Source organism: Heterocephalus glaber, unplaced genomic scaffold (genome assembly GCF_053883595.1).
Source record: "Heterocephalus glaber isolate CG9 unplaced genomic scaffold, H.glaber_assembly_v1.0 deba00001451, whole genome shotgun sequence".
NCBI classification, from domain to species: domain Eukaryota; kingdom Metazoa; phylum Chordata; class Mammalia; order Rodentia; family Bathyergidae; genus Heterocephalus; species Heterocephalus glaber.
In genome coordinates, this window is record NW_028258301.1 from 2,275,289 (window position 1) to 2,296,970 (window position 21,682).

The window sequence follows — 21,682 nt, forward strand, 5'->3', positions numbered from 1 at the left end:
CATGATGTATCTTGGTTCTTATTTTTTCCCCATTACCTGTGTGCCCTTCACCCCTCCACCCTTCCCTATTTACATAGACTTCGTTTCCATTTTTTTTTTTCTTTTCTCATAATTTTTCCTTTCCATTCTTTCCTTTCCCCATCTCCTCCTACCACCCCTACCCCTTTGGACCTTTTCCTATTTCAAAGTGTCAATTATTAGTTATTAATCCTTATTTACACTTTCAGTTTCTCACAATAGAGAAACTATTCGGTATTTACACATGTGTGTACTACTTATTTCACTTAAGAGTATGGCCTCAGTATGTATCCATTTAGCTATAAATGACTCTAGTTTCTTGTTCTTTATGGCTGAGTAGTACTCCATTTTATAAAAAAACCACATCTTCTTTATCCAGTTTCTAGTTGATGGCCACTTGGGCTGTTTCCAAGCTTTAGCTATTACAAACTGTGCCACTGTAAACATGGGTGCACATATATCTCTGTGGTATGATTCTTTTAATTCTTTTGGGAAAATACCCAGCAGGGGAATAGCTGGGTCAAATGGGACCTCTAGCCCTAGTTCTTTGAGGTATCTCCACACTGATTTCCACAGTGGTCGCACCAGTCTCAAGTATCTTTTTATTAGTGTCTTCTGTAAACTGGCTGAACAGTTTATGAAGTCAGCTATCCAGTATATATTGTTTGAGCTTGCTGACCACCTTATTGATCTATTTTTTTGTCTCTTCTTTCATCATTTCAAATAATTCAGTTATGTGGCTTTTGATTTCCTCCTCCTTGATGTCCCCTACATCAGCTTTGGGAGAATTGAGGAATTTTAAGAGGTGTCTTTTTGCCTTGTCTTCTTGTTTTTTCTATTTTTTCCCCCTTTGTTCTGATATTAGTGAATTGATTGTAGTGGAAAGATTTTGTTCCTAATTTGTAGACCTCTTTAGGTAGTGTCTACTCTGGGCATGGCTAGCTAAAGATCTTTGCCTTTATCCCAAGATCTAACTCTTAATTTGAGAGGGGAGGCTGCAGTGTAATTAGTTTAACACTCATTTCAGGGAATGGACTAAAGTATTGTTAATGGAACAAATGCAATCCAGATGTTAACATACATAGGAAACATTAATAGCAACAACCATGCCATTTTGCCAATATCAACAAAGTCAGCAACAATAATAGTATCAAAGTCAAACTGAATGTATACATGTCATAGAACCAATAATGTGCTATGGTTAAACAAAGAAAAGAGATCTATAGTTATAGTATAAACATAAATCAAATATTGATGTACTGTAAATATCTATTAAATGTAACAGCTTTTTCTTCATTAACAATGGAAAAGAATTCAATAGAAATACTAACTATAAAGATTGATACTAGTAAACATAGAGTGTTTGGGAACAGGAGAATGGAAAATGTAAAATTTGAAAAATTAAGCAGTAGAAGATAAGATGGAGAGAAAATTTAGGTAAAAGATCCTGTTAAGGAGGAAAAGTAAATTAATAGAATTAGATAAAAGTAACAGAAAAAAAATCAGAAAAATGAAAAAAACCTCAGCAAAATAAAGGGAACAAAGAACAAATAGGAAGAAGAGAAAAATTAAAAGCAAAACAAAAGCCAGAGAAAACAACCTAAACTACCGAAGCCAGTGAAGGAAAAAGAAAGAAAACAATTTGAGTTAAAAAACAATTCCTTGATATTTTTCATTGAGTGGTTTATTCCAGGATCTGCAGTCTTTCAATCTAGCAATCATGGTTTTCGCCACCTAACTTTATGGCCTGTGGGTTTTTGTGGTGCCCTCCTTGCTCTAGAGGCCACTTTGTTAGTATAACCCAGGTTGCAGCAGTTGTCCAAGCTGAGATATTTCCTTGCTGACATTGGTAGATGGGGAAAATAGTCTCTGTGCTGTATGTGGTCAGTGCGGCAAGGGTTCAAGTAGATGGCTGGATTTATTGCCAGCACTTTCAGATCTAGCCAATGCTGAAAGCCATGCACATTGAGCCTAGCTTCTTACCACAGAGAGTGGGGGATCTCATGTTCTCCTTCCCTGCCTGAGCTTAAACTTTTCAGGTGATCTGTGTCTAGTCCATTTCCTCTCTATGACTGGCGCTTGTGGCTGTCTCTGGTCTAGTCACTGTACTAACACTGGAAACTGCAGTGAAGTTGTTCTGTGGCTCTTTCTGGAATAATTAACCCTTCCCAAAGTGGCTCATGATTAAACCTTTCATATATGGCAGGTGCTGCACTTTAATCCAGACTGGTCCTAGACTGCAGCACCCTTTATAGTACAGGTCTATTGGGAGCAATGCTACATAATTCTAAGGAAAAATCATTTGAGTAGGCCTAGTTCTCCTGCCTACAGGCCAGCAATAACACTCCAAGACATACTTCCATTTTGGCCTCAGGTCATAAGGGAGATCTCAATGATCCCATGATGCTGTAATCCTCCAGGACAAGACCACACCTGTGGGAGACGCCCTGGGAGGAACCAAATCTTCATCTGTGTAGTTCCTGGGAGGAACTAAATCTTCATCTGCATAGTTCCTCATTGTTCTTAGATTACCGCTGCCCCCACCCAGTCTTTTGTTACACCTTGTTCATCTGAATATGATACTGAAATCTACATTATTCATTTGTTACATTTGTTTCTTTGGATGTACTAAATAAAAGGTGCTGCAAGCTAGGGGTCTTTGTCTTTGCTGCCTAGAGCAGCACTGATCAGACCAAAAGCTCAGCTTCTTCTCAGTCTCATTCGTCTACCTTTCCTGTAATTCGCCATGTGCTGCCGTGGCTCGCAGGAGACTAGGACTTACTGCAGAGGTTCTGGTGATATCCCCTTCCCCTGTTCCCTACACAGGTCATTCATGTAGGCCATGTTTCAAGAGGACTTGGTGGCCTAAAGGAGGTAGTTTGTACTTCAGCAGTGGGCGGGTCACTGGCATAGGCTCTCAGCCCTTCTACGCTCCCCACCTGGAAGAGAAATACAGTGGGATTTATGCAAACCAGTGCAGCTGAGAAATGGAGAGTCAGTGAGCAGTGTATCAGAATATACACACCCACGCACACATGGAGTGCCTGTATATGTGCAAAGAAAAATAAGAACCATTGTTTTAATTTTTAATTCATATCTTTTATGGACAAGTCAGGGTACCCCTCATCAAAGTTTGCATAGAGGAAGGATCTAACATTAGTTACCAACATATTGACAGGTTCTGGCATTCTCACAGCTTCCTTCAGTCTCCAGTTATACTGCCCTACCTCTGTGTCCCTTTTCTCACTTCCACAAATATTCCCTCAAAGTCCCTAAACAATAGCCCTTCACTCTAGTTATCAAAATTATTGCAAGAATCCAATCTCCTGTTTTTCACCTATTGACATTTCTCTTCTCTCCTTTCTTTAAAAAAACTAATTTAGCCACTTTCATTTTCTCTTCCTTTTTTTCCTTCCTCTCTTTCTCCACATCCCAGCCTCCCTATTAGGAACAATATTATACAGTCTGTATTGGGCATTGATAAAAGGTTAAAGTTGTCAATACATATTTTAATATACATGGTTGATGTGTTGGATATGTTGACAATTGATTTAAACAGTAGGGATTTTCTCCTTGAATCACAGCAACTGGATCTGATCCTATTAAAAAAGATAGGTCAAAGAGGTAGATATATACCAAAAAGCAAACAAAGCCAAGATACTATCATTTGAAGGGAGATACTAATAAATAAGATTTCTATCCTAGCAACACAGTCTTTCCAGACTGTTTCTCAACTCTCAGCATTAAAAAAAAATAAATAATAAAAATCAAGCAATAAAATGCATCCCAAACTTCCAGCTTCCCTAAAGGTGTTCTAAAGGGCATTAATGAGAGGGAAATAAAAAAACAGATGGCTAAATTATATGATGATAAAAGGAAAAGCAAAACAAAAACCATAAGGTGCTTTGCACTTTCAAAGATATAATTAAACAGTTAATAATAGACTTAATAAAATAATAAGTGAGTTTAAAGAAAATACAAATAAAAAGGAAGTAGAGCTAACTAAAACAATTCAAAACATGAATGAACAGTTTAGCAAAGAATCAGAGTCCATGTATAGGTAACAAACAGAAATCCAGGAGATCAATACTGTGGCAACTTTAGGCAGTAGAAGTAACCAGTATGAGCAGAGAGTGCTGGACCTAGAAAATAGGGCAGATGCAGTTGACTATATGCTTAGAAATACCTTATAAACAAAAAGACATCATGGGAAATGAATCTAAAAGTTGTTAGATTATACAAACAAGACCAAAGTAAGATTAATTGCAATTAGTGAAAATTCAGAATATAGCATGAGTTTAATACAATATCTATTTATAAGAAATCACCAGAAAACTTTTTAAGTGTGAGGAAAGAATTCAACATGATAGAAAATCAAGGCAGATAGAACCCCAAATAGCCACGACCAGGAAAGAACTTCTCCAAGACACACTGTAGTCAAAATTCCAGAAGTCCAACACAAGGATAGAATTTTAAAAACTCTTAGAGACAAACAACATATTATTTATAAGGTAAACCTATTAGAATTACTGCAGATTTCTCAACACAAATATTAAAGGCCAGGAAAGTGTGGCATGAATTGGCTTGAGCCCCAAAAGAAAACAACTTTCCTACCAGACTAATGTATCCTGAAAAACTATCTTTCAAAATTTATATATAATCATATAATCTCAAATATTTAAAAAATCTGGTTATGTTTGTCATTTAATACCTATTATCCTTATTTTTAGGAAAATACAGTATATTGAGAAATGTACAACTTCTGAATAGATTCTAGGAGAAATAAGGTCTTCCATGACAAAGAACAACTAGAAATTCAGAAACACCAAACCTGAACTACAAAAATTTCTGAAGGATATGATAGACAAAGATCTACAGACATGTGGATCAGTGAAACAGAATGAATGATGCAGAAACAATCCCAGGCACATTAAGTCATCTGATTTTTGACAGGCCAAGAAAAATAGAAAGTATTGCAGATCATTTATCTGATCAGGGATTAATATCCAGAATGTAAAAAAAACTCCTACAGCTGAACAAGAAAAGACCTACCCAATTAAAAAGTACACAAAGAACTTGCATAGGCATTTCTCTAAGGACTAATAATCACATTAAAGTACTCAATATCATGAATCATTAAAGAAGACAAATCAAAACTACAATGGGGGCTGGGGATGTAGCTCAGTGGCACAGTGCCTGCCTTGCAAGCACAAAGTCCTGAGTTTGATCCCTGGTACCAAACAAACAAAAAAAAAAAAACAAAAAACTACAGTGAGATGCCACTTTACACTTAGTAGAATGGTTACTATTAAAAAATGGAAAATAAGTATTGGCAAGGATGTAGAACCATTAAATCCTTCTGACTTGCCAATAGGATTGTAAAATGGTGTAGTTACTATAAAAAATACTATATTGGTCTCTCAAAGGCTATATGGAATTACCATATGACTGTGCAGTTTCACTGTTGAGTATATACCTAAAAGAATTGAAAGCAGGAACTCAGAGATGCTGGTATATGTACTTGCCTACAGCAGCATTATTAACACTTTCCCACTGGTGATACAAATGGATCTGATCACTAATAAAATTAATAAAAAGATGCCAGATGGGAAAATTATGCACGTACCACCCATGGTTCAAAATGTCCAGCAGCAGGATATATGAATTATGGCCCTATCATACACATGTTAAAAGTAGAAGCTACCCAATTGTCCATCAGTGGTTTAATTGATAAATAAAATATGGTATGAACATAATAGAATGTTATTCAAGGAATGAAGTTCTGATACATGCTACAACACAGATGAATCTTGAAGACATGGAGCTAGGTGAAATAAGCTAGACACAAAGTGATATATGTTGTAATATTTCACTAATAAGAGGTACCTAGAGTCAAACTCAAAAAATTGCAATAGTAGGTTCCAGGGTCTTAGAGGAGTTATTATTTAATGCATATAGAGTTTTTACATTTGGGTTGATGAAAAAGTTCTGGAGATGGATAGTAGTGATAGTTATACATTGTACATGTACCTAATCCCACTGAACCATATGCTTAATGGTGAAAGTAGTACATTTTATGGTATGTATTTTTTATGTAATAAAAAAGCTTTGGTTGCTTGATTGGAAATAAATATTACTTTATTTTTAAATAGTGAGATAATACTTCACTAATTGCAAATAAGCTCATATGTTTCTGTTGTGACTTTAAAATTCACTTGTAACATTTTATATATTAATTAAATTGTACTTTAATATGTTACATGTTTTACACAAATATTCCCCAGTTTGATATTGAAATTATCCTTTACTGGGTATCTGCTTTGCAGATAAATCCCCCAATTTTTTGTTTACATTTTTCCTTTTTTGTGCTTTTTGAGATCAGGCAGTTTTAATTTCTACACTATTCTATTGGCCTTTTCTTCCATAGATTTCCCCTTTACATTTATTACAAGAAAATTCTTCCTGAGCTGGCCATGGTTGCACACATCAGTAATCTCAGTATTCTGGGAGGCTGAGGCAGGAGGATCACAAGTTTAAGCCTAGATTTGATGATTAAGGGAGATGGTGTCTCAAAAAAAAACAAAACACAAAGGTAAAGTATGGTGGCAGAAGCTTATGACAGTACTTTAGGAGGCTGAGGCAGGAGGATTACATGTTTGCATCCAGCATGGTCAACGTAGCGAGACACTATCTCAAAACACACACACAAGCAATGAAGATGTAGCTCAGTTCAAAGTCCCTGGCTTCAATCTCTAGTACCACCAAGGGAAAAGAAAGAAGGAAAGAAAAGGAAGGACAGGTGGATGGAGGGAGAAAAGGAGGGACTTACTTTCCTTCCTGGGAAAACATCCAGTTCATGTAATCTCTAAAGTAGGTGTGTCCAATAGTAGGAACTAGGCCACATAGCAGGAGCTGAATGAGCAAAGCCAAATTTGTATTTGTTCCCCATTGCTAGAATTACCACCTGAATGCCACCTCTGGTCAGTCAGCAATGGCATTAGATTCTCATAGCATGAAACCTACTCTAAACTGCTCAAGTAAGGGATTTGGGCTGTATGCTCCAATAATCTAGTGTCTGATGATCCGAGATGATGATGCTCGCACTGAGGAGCAGCTGCAAACACAGATTAACATTAGAAGAGAGGTTTGACTGGACAGAGATCATAATAGATCAATTGCTTGCAGACTCATATCAAAACCCTGTGATATGACGGTGACAAGCTGCATTATGTGGCAGGCATTATACTGGCAAGTGGGTTGATATACTTCAGTTGTACAGCTGTATTTGGTGGCAGGCTTTAAGTAAAAATTTGACACCTATTTTAGTTTGTCCATGGCCCACCCATTATTTCATTTACCATTTTTGTCCTCATTTCTTTTCTTCACTGCAGCCTTGACTCATTCAGTTTTGGTAAACCCTCAAGCTGACCCTAGTCAAAAAGAGTAAAACACAGGTGTCATTGGAGAGCTGATGAAACAGCAATTTTGGACATCTTTCAGTATGGGTCTTTCCCTAAATGTCTAAAGTACTTCTGCTAATACAGAATCTCATTCTGAAATTTCTCAGATGAATAGTGTTTATACTCTAAAATAGAAGTATTATAGGGGAGATTGGCTTATAATGTTTCAGGTAAAAAAATTAATGGAATCAGTTAACAATTTATGTCTTAGTTACTTTTCTTATTGCTCAAACAAATACCTGACACCCACAAGTTAAGGGCGGAAAGGTTTATTTCAGCTTATAATTTATAGAGGTTTCAGTCTGCAGTCAGCTGGGTCTTAGGCAGGATGACATGGCAGAGGGGTAGCCCAGAGGAGAAACAATCCATGGCAAGGCAAGCAGAAGGCAGCAGCAGCTGCGGCAGCAAGCCTCCCTTTCTCTTTTATTCCATCCAGGCTACAAGTCTTTTTGGGTGGTGCCACCTGTACCCAGGGTAGGCCTTCCCTTATCCACACCCAGAACTATGGTAAGTCAATTAGTGGACTAATCCAGTACCACACACCCTTAATCCCAGTATCATACACCCATGATTCAGCCACATCCCCAAATTCCCACCTATGAGCACATAAGGCTTATGGGGGGGAGACATCTAGATACAAGCCATAATAATTTATAATATTATAAAAAATAATATTAAAAATATAATATTAAAACAATATTAATAATATATAATGATTAATAATATATAATAATAATATATAATAATTAATATTTTAAATATTTTAATAATATTAAAAATGTTAATGGAACAAAAGAAAAATTTGCTTTTGAGAAAAAATTGTACTTGAGAAAATACAGATATATTATTGCACATTGTATTTGTTCTAGATGACAATTTTTTGTGGTTTTTTTTTTTTTTTTGGTATTGGGGAACTCAGGTCCTTGTGCTTGCAAGGCAGGCAGCAGAACCACTCAGCTAAATCCCCAGCCCCAGATTTCTTTTTTTTCTGTAGTGTTCACATCAAACCCAAGGCATGGTAGGCAGATGCTATACCACTGAACTACATCCCCAACCCAAATTGTATGCAACTTTTTCTTTTTTGGTTCTGGGGATTGAGCTTAGGGCTTGAGCATGATTCCTTTATTGTGTCTGAAATGGGGTAGGGCTACAGAAGTGTAATTGTAAGAATTTATACAGAGACAATTCTGTAGACAGAACAACATTTGAAATATCCATTTAACCTATAGGATAAATTGTTAAAGGAGTTATGTTAATAGCTTTGTTCATACTAACATCAACCACATGTAAGTACTTGGAACAAGATATGTAAAACAGCTGTTTGTAGACATTAGACAACTGGCCATATTGGCCTGTGATCACACCTAATAAACAGAAAACAAGCAAAGTGAGCACAGTAGTTTTCTCTGATTTCTGCCTGGAGTAAGTTTCTATGCAAAGATTCAGGAAAAGGGAACTTAAGTATAGCCCAACAATCTTCCTACGATGAATAAAGAGCTGGGAGAGTTAGAAATAAGTGAAATGTTTAGGGGGAATACTAGAGGAATGAGAACTCTGCAGAGAGAAACTTCAAAAATCTGAATGGTTCTCCTTGTAAATCTTTGGCTGAATAGTAGTCTATTTATCTAAGTCTGTAAAATGAACAATTCCCTGAGCTCTTAGTTAGGAGTAGGAGACTGTTAAATTCCCTCCCACTAGAGGAAAGAGATTTTTTTGAACCTATGATACAGTAAGTAGAGACCCTGCAAGAATTTTTTCATATTAGTAAATCGAGCAATTAAGTATTTATTGCTTAATAAATAGCAATAGTAAACCCATTATATGTTAATGAAAATAATACTTTTAATGAAAAGTAATCTTTAATCTCTGAAATTTTGGCTTCTGCTTTATAAAACTTGGTAGATATGCTTTTCAGGAGTTTTAATTTGACTTTATTGAGCTTTGCATTTCCAAGATTTTTTTCCCGGAATCTCTTTATTGCTCTTTCATATAATTGATTGTCTTCTTTATTTCATTCAGTTTATATGTATCCTCTTTGAGTTCATTGATCATTTTTTTCTACTTTTTTATTGATTATGCAGATTAATGGATTTCATTTTGTCATATCTATACAAGTGCATAACCCATTCTTCAGTTTTATAATTTCTTCTGAATTTAGTATTTTGCCCACTTTGATATCACTGAAATTACTGTGGAAGTATATTAACTTTTGGAGCAGTCATGTTTCCTTGTTTTTTCATAGTTCTTAAGTTTTTATGTTGAGATTTGTTGATCCTTTGGGATGTAATTCTCTTACCCTTTTATGTGAGGAACTTTATACAGAGAAAGTTTCCCTGGAAGATGTGTCTTGGGGTGTTGGTCTGTTGTGTGGTGTTTAATTCTAAATAGCTTTCTCATAGTGTATTTTCCCACACATTTTGCCCTTGTGTATTTGTGTGTAATTAGTGGTAATTGACACAGTGCAGTGCATATTGTGTCAGAACCTATATGTGACTCAGATCCACATAAATCTCACAAGAGTGGGACCCCTCTGATAGTTGAGGTATGTGTGCTTTAAGTAGCAGAGTGTGTGGGATGGACCCTTGTAAATACTTGCCTAATTGTGTCAGCACATGTGGTCTGAAAGGTTATGGATATAACCTATGATGGGGTCATCAGTAAGTATGGTGTCTACAAAAGTTATATTCTTTCTCTCTGCTCTTGCTGTGAGAGGTTAAAGTGTCCAGATGTGAGACTTTAATCTCCATCTAGCAGTGCCTATTTGGTTCCAGTTCATTGGCTAAAGGTCATTGGCTGGGGGCTGTTGTTTCTGTATTATTTAGGTTGAAGTACCTGCCAGAGTTTGAGGGAGACTAGGTTGTGGCTGAAGTTAGGTGCAGTCTCTCTCACCTGAATTGGACATGTATCTCACCAGAATAGCATTCACCTGGAGTGCTTGCAGGCTTGATTTCTTGTACTGCTCAGAAGGAAGACAACAAACAACAATGACAATCCCCATATATAAAGAATTCTAATCTAGCAATATAGCAAAAAATACATTTAAAAAAAGCCATAACCTTCACACTCATAACTATAAGAAAGGGCAAAGATAATATACAATACATTAAAAAGTTAAAAATTAATAAAACAAAAGAAAAAGTAAAGAATAGAAATCATGTAAAAGTTGGAGAAACAGAAACAAGAAAGATGTAGAAATGGGAAATAAAGGAAATAAAATATTAAAGGAGAAGGGAGAAAAATAAGAGTAAAAACATGAGAAATAGGAAAGAAAATAAGAAAAATATAAATTGTAGAAAATAGTATAGATGGAAGAAAGGGGGAAAGAAAAAGAATAGAAAAAAACCCCCAAAAGCAGAAATTAAAACACAAATTAGTTGAAGTTCCTCTTGGCTAAGGAATTTGGTTTGGAGAAGCAGAGTTGGCCAGTTATGGGATGGAAAATGAGAAGCTGTTATACTCTGTGCTTCCTTTCAGTTTGTATCACACCAGTTAGGGCATTTTATGAGCTTCAGGGCAAGGTTTTTTCTGGGTAAGTTGAGAAAATATTAACTGTGTCTGGGAGATAGTTGCTGAGGAGAACTTTTGTGTGCATACCCAGGGCGTAGCATCTGGCAGTTGAGTGAGTGGCAGACAGGAGCCCTTGTCTCCAGCCCATCTTCAGTGGCCTCTGAAGTGTGCAGGATGGCTGCTCATTCATTACACTTCCTTTGTCTGGGCACCCAGGAATATGGCAAATGACTGGAGGCCAGGAGCCAATCTTTTTTTTTTTTTTTTTGGTACTGGAGATCAAACTCAGGACCTTGCACTTTCGAGGTAGGCGGCGGCACCACTGAGATAAATCACTGGCCCAACAGGAGCCCTTCTTGCTGGTCTTTGCTTGCTGACCTCAGTGCTATGTGGGGTGGGCATTCAACGTCTTCTGAGGTTCTGTCTGTGCACTGGACTGGGACTGCAAAGCCCATGCTAGTTTACAGCATGCTCTCTTTAGTACCTGTACGTTGGTGGACTATGGGCTGCCCCAATCAGATGTATCTTCATCCTGGTTGAGTTTAGACAGCATACCCAAGGGGTATGGCAAATGGCCAAGCACTAGCATGATGATTTGTTTATGAGAAGTTACAGAAGGTGGGTAGAGCAGTTATGGTACTAAGTTCTGTGCTGGAGAGGTGGCCATGAGGGCGGTGTTCCTACATCCTTTACTTCCCCCTGTCATAACCATGCTTCTTGCTGTTCAAACAAGACTGTCTCACATGACCTTCTCCCTCCTAGTCAATGCAGCAGGACACCCACAGGGACCCCTAATTGTGATGACTCAGAGCTTTCCAACCCCTAGAGGAGATAAGTCCCTAATAATAGTACCTATCTCAATAGGGCTTCTGATTTAGCCCTCTGAGAGTCTGCCGAGTGATGTAGTAGATTTCTTCTCCAATGTCAGGTTTTGTGAGTGGAGTTACTTTGATATCAAATCTCTAAGTTGACTAAAAGGTTGTATGTACCACGACTTTCCCCCATGGGCAGAACCACCAGCTAGCTTATAATATTTGAGGTTGACTGCTTACCTTATGCTTGCCAGCTTTGATTCCCTGCCCTAGCCTGAGAACTGTAGTTGAAGTTCTGAATTACTTCTTACCCACCTCTGCTTTGCTTTTCCAAATTTCGTTGCTGCTTAGATTTCCTTTTGCTTCTCTGTTGGTTACTACAACTCTTCTCTCTTTTGTTGATAGTTTCTCCTTCATTTTACTGACTTTTCTTAATTACAGAGCTACCCAGAGTTTATTTGTAATTCACTGTTTTCTGGTATACTCTTCCTTTGAAGTTTTTAAACCTTATCAAAAAACAAAGTTAAGCTCTGGGCATGGTGGCTTATTCCTGTAATATCAGTACTGTGGGAAGCTGAGGCAGGAAGATCATAAATTTTAGCCTAGCCTGGGCAATTTAAGTGAGGCCTTGTCTCAGTTTTGTTTTGTTTTGTTTTTCTAAGAAAGGGCTGGGGATGTAGCTCGGTGTGAAGAACAAAGTTCGCTAAACTAAAATCAAAATGGATTAAAGATCTAAATATTAAAACAGAAACACTGAATCGGCTGGAACAGATGTTAGGTAGAACTCTTGAAGACATTGGTGTAGGAAAAGATTTTATGAACAAAACCTCAGTTGCCCGTGAAGTAGCACTAACAATCAACAAGTGGTATCTCTTCTTACTAAAAAGCTTCTGCACAGCAAGAGAAACCACCAGCAGTGTAAAGAGACAACCCACAATGTGGGAAAACATCTTCACCTGCTCTTCCTCAGACAAAGGTCTACTATCTCGAATCTATAAAGAACTTAAAAAGATCAGACCTCCTAAATTTAAAGACCCAGTCCAAAAATGGGCATCTGAAATGAACAGACATTTCTCAGACAAAGAAGTAGAAATAGCAAATAAACATGAAAAATGTTCCACATCACTGGTCATTCGAGAGATGCAAATGAAAACAACGCTGAGATTCCACCTCACTCCAGAAAGAATGGCTGCTATCATGAAATCAACCAATAATAAATGCTGGTGGGCCTATGGGGAAAGAGGAACCCTGCTCCACTGCTGGTGGGAGTGTAGACTGGTGCAAGTGCTGTGGAAATCAGTATGGAGATACCTCAAAGGACTAGGACTGGAAGTTCCATTTGATCCAGCTATTCCCCTGCTGGGGATCTTCCCCAAAGAATTAAAAGAATCATACCACAGTGATATATGTGCACCCATGTTCATAGCAGCACAGTTTGTAATAGCTAAAATTTGGAAGCAGCCCAAATGCCCACCAACTGGAGACTGGATAAAGAAAATGTGGTTTTAAAATAAAATGGAGTACTACTCAGCCATAAAAAATGAGAAATTAGAGACATTTATAGCTAAATGGATGCACATTGAGGCGATACTCTTAAGTAAAATAAATAGGACACACATGTGTAAATACCGAATAGTTTCTCTAGTGTGAGAAACTGAAAGTGTAAATAAGACTAAAAGGTATAACAGATAATGTGAAATAGGAAGAAAAGGGGCAAAGGAGAAGGGGAAGTGGGAGGGGTACGGGAAGGGAAAGAAGGGAATGGAATTAATATGAGAAAATGAAAAAATGAAACAAAGTCTTTGTAAATAGGGAGGGATGGAGGGACTGAAGGGAGGGCAGGGGAAGGGAGAAAAAATAAGAACCGAGAGAGTATGTAAAGGTGCAAATTTCCAATGATGAATGTCAGTATATTGTATACCTAAAATGTACCAATAAAAGAAAATTTAAAAAAAAGAATATTTATAGGAATACAAAAATATCCAACACCCAGAAAAACAAAAGTGTTGAGCATTCATTAAAAAATATATCAACTATGCAAAAATGCAGGAAAGGGCCTGGGATTTAGCTCAGTGGTTTTGCCGCCTGCTGCGCAAGCACAGGGGCCCGAGTTCGATCCCTGGTACCAAAAAGAAAAAAGAAAATGCAGGAAAAACTGGTCCATAAATAAGAGCAAATTGACTATCAGAACCAAACAAGAACTGACAAAGATGTTAGAATTAGCAGATAATGACATTATTATCATATATGCTGGCTCTTTTTCTCCAAAGTACTTACCCAAGAGAAATGAAGGCATATATTCATCAAAGACATGTACATTATTATTATGTACTTCATTTGTAATAGCTTCAAATAGGAAACAACTCCAAATTACTGTCAGTGAATGAATAAGTAATTGTTTTATATCCATTCAATAGAATACTATTTAATAATGAAAGTAATAGACTATTGTTATGTGACAGTGTTGAAGAATCTCAGACAATTTTGAGTGAGAGAAGCCAAATAAAAAGAGTACATTCTGCAACTCCATTTATGTAAACTTCTGTAAAATTCAAACTAATCCATAGTCATGGAAATAAATGAGTAGTTGCCTGGGGAGGAAGTAGGGAGTGGTATGGAGGAATTACAAGGAATCTGGTTGATGGATAAATTCATAACCTACCTTATGAGATTGGTTTCATTGTTGGATCTACTTGTCAAAATCTATTAAATTGTTAAGTTTAAATATATGTGGTTTATAAAGTTAAATTTTAAAAAGAGCAAATCCAACCTGAAATACAGAAGGAAAATTGGTACCAAAGCAGAAGTCAATAGAATAGAAAATGCATAAGTAATAGAAAAAGTGAACAGAAAGTATCTTTTAGAGAAGATTAATAACATCAGTACTCTCTTGCTTCTGTGAATAACAACAAAAAAGGAAAAAACAAGTTATTCTTGTTGGGAAAGAGATGCCTACAGAGATCACATGAACCACAAAACAGTATGTTTTTCTTTCTTTGCTTTTTCCCTTCCTGCCCTTCCTCCATCCTTCCTATCTATTCCTCCCTCCCTCCTTCCTTTCCTCCTGGTTTCCCCCCTTCCTTACTTTCTTTTTTTGTTGTTTCTTGAGACAGGTTTTGCTAATAGTTCTGGCTGGCCTAAGGTGGCCCCAAATTCACAGCAATCCTGCCTCAGTTTCCCAAGTGCTGGGTTTACAGGTGTAGCTTCTATGCCTGGCCTCCCTTCCATCTTTCCTTTGCAGTGCTGGTGATAGAACCAAGGGTCTCATGCATGCTAGGCAAGTATTCTACCACTGAGTTATGTCCCTGTCTCATGCATGCTAGGCAAGTATTCTACCACTGAGTTATGTCCCTGGCCCCCACAAGGCAATATTAAGAAACTTAGGCTAGTATAATTTAAAGTCACATAAACCTTTTGAGAAATTAGAAAATTTAAAGTGGGCGTGGTAGCACACACCTATAATCCCAGTACTTAGGAGGCTGAGAAAGGATGATTGCTATGAGTTTGAGACCAGCATGGGCTACATAGTGAGTTCAAGGTCAGCCTGAATTACAGAGGAAAATTCTGTCTAAAAAAGCAAGTTAGAAAAATTATTTTAACCACTTACCAGTCCAATTATTTAAATATAGGATGATCAAAAATTGCATATTTTTCATTAATTTTTATAAGATAATAGCAAATATAAAAAGGACAATTTTATCTAATTTCTTCAGTGCAGGAATCAACTACTTGAAATGACACCTGCCCCAGTGACACTCCTGATAGTATGTAAACAAACATGCTCCTTGAGTGACACTCAGGGTAAACTGTTAAATGGTTAAGAGTACAAACTACTATACTTACAGAAGAAAAAGTAAAATATCCAAATAGCTCTACATCAAATATATAAATGGCATTGACAGTCAAAACCTTTCTAGCAAGAAAGCCTAAAGCCCAAATGGTCTCATTGGTGAATTCTACCTAGTATTTAAGGAAGAAATATTTCCAATCCCTCACAAAATAGAGAAAGATGAAACATTTCATATTTTATTTTATAAGGCCAGTTTTACCCTAATCTCCAAACCAGGCAAAGGTATTACAGGTAAAGAAAATATTTCTTTCAACCACAAAGGCATAAATCCTTTACAACATATTTGCAAGTTGAATCTAATAAAATAAAGGTTGAGTAGGCTTTAACCTGGGAATACAAGGTTTAATTAACAATTTAATAAAATCCATCACTGTAGTTCACTATATTAGTATAATATAATTCACTATATAACAATAAAGAAGTCATTTGATTATTTCAATAGATAAAGAAGCATTAATGACATTTGACACTCCTTAAAGGAAAAAAAAAGTAGAAAAATAGGAACAGAAGACAACTTTGACAGTTAACCAAAGACTTTGCTCAAGAACATACAACTAATTATATTTTACAACAAAAGACCAAAAGCTTCCTAAGGTCAAGAATCATGTAAAGTCCTTTTATAACACTATTGGCTCTTTATAGAAAGAGATTTAAGTAGCCAGTAAGCACACAAATAGATATTCATTGGCAATTGTTAATCATCATGGAATATATATTAAAACTAAAATGAGAAACCGCTTTACACCTGTTTGAATGTCTGAAATTAGAAAGTGAAAATGTCCATCATTAGGGAGCAACTAGAACTTTGGTTGGAATGCAAGATGGTACAACACTATGGATATAGCTTGGTAAAATTTTATAAACATGTGCTTATAATCTAGCTATTCTGTTCTTAGGTATTTGCTTGAGATCAACACGTGTTCACGGAGGGTCTACACACTAATATTCATCACAGCTTTATTTATAATAGGGAAAACCATAAACAGTCGACAGAATAGGAGAAAATCTTTGCAAACTTTTCATCTAATAGAATTACTATCCAGAATATATTAGGAGCTCAAAAACTTTACCACCACCAACAACAAAAAAATCAAAAGCCAGTGGGGTAGTGCATGCTTATAATCTCAGCACTCAAGAGACTGAGGCAGGAGGATCACTGTGAGTTCGAGGCCAGCCTGAGCTATATAATGAGATCAAGGCCAGCCCGAACTATATAGCACGACCCTGTCTCCAAAACAACACAACAAAACCCTCCCCCAGATATATATGATTTGAAAATGAGCAAATAGCAGTCACCATGTCACATGGCTATGATCCTAGGCACTTGGAAATCTGAGGCAGGAGCCTCAAGTCTTAGAGTTTAAAGCTAGTCTGAGCAACGTATCGAGACCTCATCTCAAAAATAGAGCAAATGATTTGAATGGACATTTCTCAAAAGGAGCTACATAGATGGCCAAGAAGTATCTGAAAAAAAAATTGCTCAGTATCACAGAGCAAATGAGGAATGCAAATTAAAACCATAATTAGATACTAAAAAAGGTTGTATCTTTGAAAGGTTAGAAAAAGCTATAATCAGCATAGCTATAATCAGAAAAACAAAACACATTGAGAAGGGTGAGTATCAAGGGAAAGGCAACTTGTTTTGTTTTGTTTTTGTGGTACTAGGAATTGAGCTCAGGGCCTTCACATTAAGCTACCTCCCCAGCCCTTGTTAAAATTTTTTATTTGGAGACAGGGTCTTGCTAAGTCACTAAGTTGTCCAGGCTGGGCTCGAATTTTCGATGCTTCTGATTCAGCCTCCTGGAGTGCTGGGATTACAGGCATTTGGCACAATGCCTGGCTGAGAAAGGGATGGTAGGAATATAAATTAATTCTGCCATTATGGAAAACAGTATGGAGATTACTCAAAAAACTAAAAATAGAGCTTCCATATGATCTAGGCATCCCACTTCTGGGTATATATCTAAAGGAAATCAAAGATACTTGCATTCTACATTTATTGCCATACTCTTTATAAGAGCTAAGATACAGAATCATGGAGGTTTTCATTGGTGGATGAATGGATAAAGAAATGTGATATAGATACACAGTCATAAAAAGATCAAATCCAGTCATTTGCAATCAAGTCAATGAAAATGGAGGACATTATGTTAAGTTAAATAAACCATGCACAAAAGGACAAATGCTGCATGTTCTCAGTCATATGTGGAAGCTAACAAAGTTCATCTTGTAGAAAAAAGAGAATAGAATAGTTAGCATTTAGTAGAATTGCTGGAGGCTAGAGTTGGGCAGGGGAGTAGAAAGCATACTTGAATAATTGGCTTTGTTTTCTATTCCTCTTTGCCTATGGAACAGAATCCTATTTGTTTTCTTTTGTTTTTGCTTTCTCCAAAGAGTAACTGGAACTTTAGGTTAAACTTTTTGGTTTTGTTTTTTGTATTAAGAAACTTTCTTTAGGTCATAAAACTTTAGTGTGTTTTCCGGAGTGTAGGAAGTGCAAGGTAGAGGTATATTTCTAAAAGGAAAGTACTAGGCAGACCTACAAATGCATATATCCAGGATTAGACAAGTATGGGTTAGCCGTGAGTGGAAAGGCAATTTTTATATGTGTTTAACATAAAAATATGGCTTATAAAGTTTGTGAATCCACAAGTATTATGTTGAACCAGAATTGTTTTTATGATGGGTATTCATTATCTGAAGTGCTTAGAAAGGAATTTTCTTTAGGAAACTAAAAAATGTCACCAAGAGCTGGGTGCAGTGGCTCATTCCTGTAATCCCAGCATTCTGGGAGGCTGAGACAGGAGGATCGCAAGTTTCAGTCCTGCCTAGACAACTTAATAAAACCCTGTCTCAAAACTAAAAAATAAAAAGGGCTGGGCATGTAGCTCAGTGATAGAATACCCTGAGTTCTTTCCCCAGTGCTGCCAAATGAAAGGGAGAGAGGGAAGGAGGAGGGGGGATGGAGGAATGAAGGAGGAGAAAAGGAAAGGAAAGGAAAAGAAAAAGTCACTGAGGCCATGAATGATTGGGCAACTGTATTTCCACTGAACCAGTGTAGCATAAGCTTTTTTGGCCATCTTTTCCTTTATCAGCATACAATTATGTCATATATATGTATATCATACAATTAGGTTTTTATATTCATACAGTTACATGTAAATGCAATTTAGCTGTGTTTTATTCTAAAATTATAGACTACCAGCAACCCAACATAAGTGTATATATGTAAGATTTGTACATTCTGACTCAATCTACAGTATTTAAAAATATATAGTACCAGAAATCTGCTGATTAATTTATAAGTATACTTATTTCCTAAAAAAGAATTTATGAAGAACTGGCAAAATTATGTTTTCTCACTGTTTTTCATTAACATCTTACTTAGTTTTGATTTTACCTTTCAGTCTTTTGCCTTCACTAAATAGAGTATGATTGTCCATTTTGATTTGTCCTGCACAGCCCAGCTGTACTTAAAATTGGGTTTAATTTCCAGTTCTGTCACAAAGCTTTCTCTGGCTATTTGATCCAACACAGATTTTTCCCCTGTAGTTCTTTTGCTTTTCTCTTCACACTTTAAATTGTCCTCTAGATAATACATACCCCTTTCAGTTATTTTAAAATACGTTGTCTCCTTTCATACTCTATGAGTAGATATGATGACTGATATTCTCCGTTTTCTAGATGCAGAAATAAGAACAGGCAAGTTATTTAATTTCTTCATAATGAAATTTCAACCTATCGTTTCATCATAAAATCTGCTTTCCTTATACCATAATTCTCATAATCCTTATACTTTACCTGCAACTCCTACCTACTCATACTCATGGTTATGTATTCTCAGTTGATTGGTTTCTGATACCTGATTCTTTTTAAAAAGTCATACTTCAGGGTTCCAGATGTAGTTCAGTGGTAGAGCACTTGCCTAGCAGGAACAAGGCCCTGTGTTCAATTCCCAGCATCTGGGTGATCTCCATGCTTTAAGAAAAATTAGCTACTTAATTGTGGAGTTTTATATCATAATTAATTTTGAAGTTAAGTTCTTCAAAGGGGCAGCCTGTTTGATCAAGGAGATTTGAGGTTTGAACTACTGACTTAATTGTTCCACAGACAACTGTCAGTGACAGTACACTATATGCCAAGTATTAATGCTAGTTTTGATATGAAAAAATGTTGACTATTATTTTGTTAATAACATTTGATCTCTTCTTATTTATACAGGAGAAATTAAACACATTCTAGAAAATGAACTTCAGATACCTGTGTCTAAAATGGTGTTAAAAGGCTGGAAGACTGGAGATGTGGAAGATAGTGTGAGTTTCTAATTGCCTGGCAATAAAAGAAAACTAAGTTATACAATTGACTAAATGATATTTAAAAATTGGTTTTAATTAATGTTACATATATCAGAAATATATTTGGTAATAGTAATTTAGTTTACTTACAATGTTTTTCAAGTTAAAACATTTTCATGCTAAACCAGTAATAAGTTTTAAACGAGTTAGGCATGTAAGTAGAAACACTGTCTTCGATGTATTTTTTCTTCTAACTATTTTATAGATGTTTGGTACTCTTTTGAGCGCATTTGTCTTTTTAAACCTCTTGAGTAAAAGTGAGTTCCCTGGAATAATAATTTACTGAACAGTTTTATACTGGCCAGAAAAAAAACACACAGCGTGTACATTTATGCCAAGTATTGATTATGAAACAAAGGTAATAATAGAAAATTTTAAATCTTGGAAAATTTAAATGATAAGTATATTTGTTTACTTCCATAGTGACAGGTACATGGAATAAAGTATATTTTTAAGAATTTGGCACGCCCTACTGGGGTCGCGCGGAACCTGCCGAATCAGCTCCCTGCAGACAGGCAGGTCTGTGCATGCCCTACCAGGGTCCTTAGTCATGCGGAACATGCCGAATCAGCCTGCTGCAGACAGGCAGGACTGCACCCACCCTACTGAGGACCCCAGTCTTGCGGAACACGCCAAATCAGCCCGCCGCAGACAGGCAGGTCTGCAGATGCCCTACCAAGGTCCCAAGTCACACGGAACCTGCCAGATCAGCCCACTGCAGACAGTCAGGTCTGCACACACCCTACCAAGGTCCCGAGTCGCAGGGAACACGCCAAACCAGCCCGCTGCAGACAGGCGGATCTGTGCACGCCCTACTGAGGTCCCAAGCTGCGCGGAACACACTGAATCAGCTCCCTGCAGACAGGCAGGTCTGTGCATGCCCTACCGGGGTCCTGAGTCACGTGGAACATGCTGAATCAGCCCGCTACAGACAGGCAGGTCTTCACATGCCCTACCCAGGTCATGAGTTGCGCGGAACACGCCGAATCAGGCCCCGCCCTGGCAACAATCCATTAGAACACCCCCCCACCACCACCACCTGGTTCCACACTACAAAGATGCAGAGGACACCGGACCACCAGACCACGGTACTGAGTCCCGCTGCTCCCAGCCCAGAGGTAGGGGCTTCTGAGTCGCCATCCCACTGCTCCTGGTCCAGAGGAAAGGCCTTCCCGGCCACCATCCCTCCCGCTGCTCCCAGACCAGAGGAAAGGGCTTTTGGGCCACCATTCCTACCACTGCTCCCGGCCCCTGTCCCAGCTCTCCCAGCTCAGAGGAGGTAATCTGTGCAGGCGCCAACAGGCGCCCCCCCTCCCCCCAAGTTGAAATGAGAAAACACGTAAATAAGTCTCAAAACCAGACTTCCAGATCACCTACAGCAACCTCAAAGGGAAATGAGATGGAGCACTCTGACATTCAACTTCCTGGACCCACTGAACTGGCAACAAAAGGGGATCTGGAAAAAATGAAATCAGAAATAATTTCTCAGATAACAGGAGAAATTGTGCCCCTAGTGCAAGACATGATTAATAAATCTAGAGAGGAGCTGAGGAACATGATGGAATCCCAACATAAGAAACAAATGGAATCCATAAAACAGATGCAAATAGATTTCCAGGACATGAAGAACTCCATTGAAAGTCTACACAGCAGAATGAGCCAGTGTGAGGACAGAATTTC

General features: G+C 37.4%; 1 protein-coding gene across 6 annotated transcripts in view; it reads left to right on the forward strand.

Moving 5' to 3' along the window:
* Window positions 1-21,682, forward strand: part of Faf1 (Fas associated factor 1) — a 481,980-nt gene that overhangs the window by 166,786 nt on the left and 293,512 nt on the right. For all 6 annotated transcript variants that reach the window (XM_004869274.3, XM_087214744.1, XM_021247907.2 and 3 more), the window contains one exon: window positions 19,869-19,960. In XM_004869274.3, the coding sequence (XP_004869331.1) occupies window positions 19,869-19,960 (92 nt within the window). The remainder of the gene's footprint in view (window positions 1-19,868; window positions 19,961-21,682) is intronic.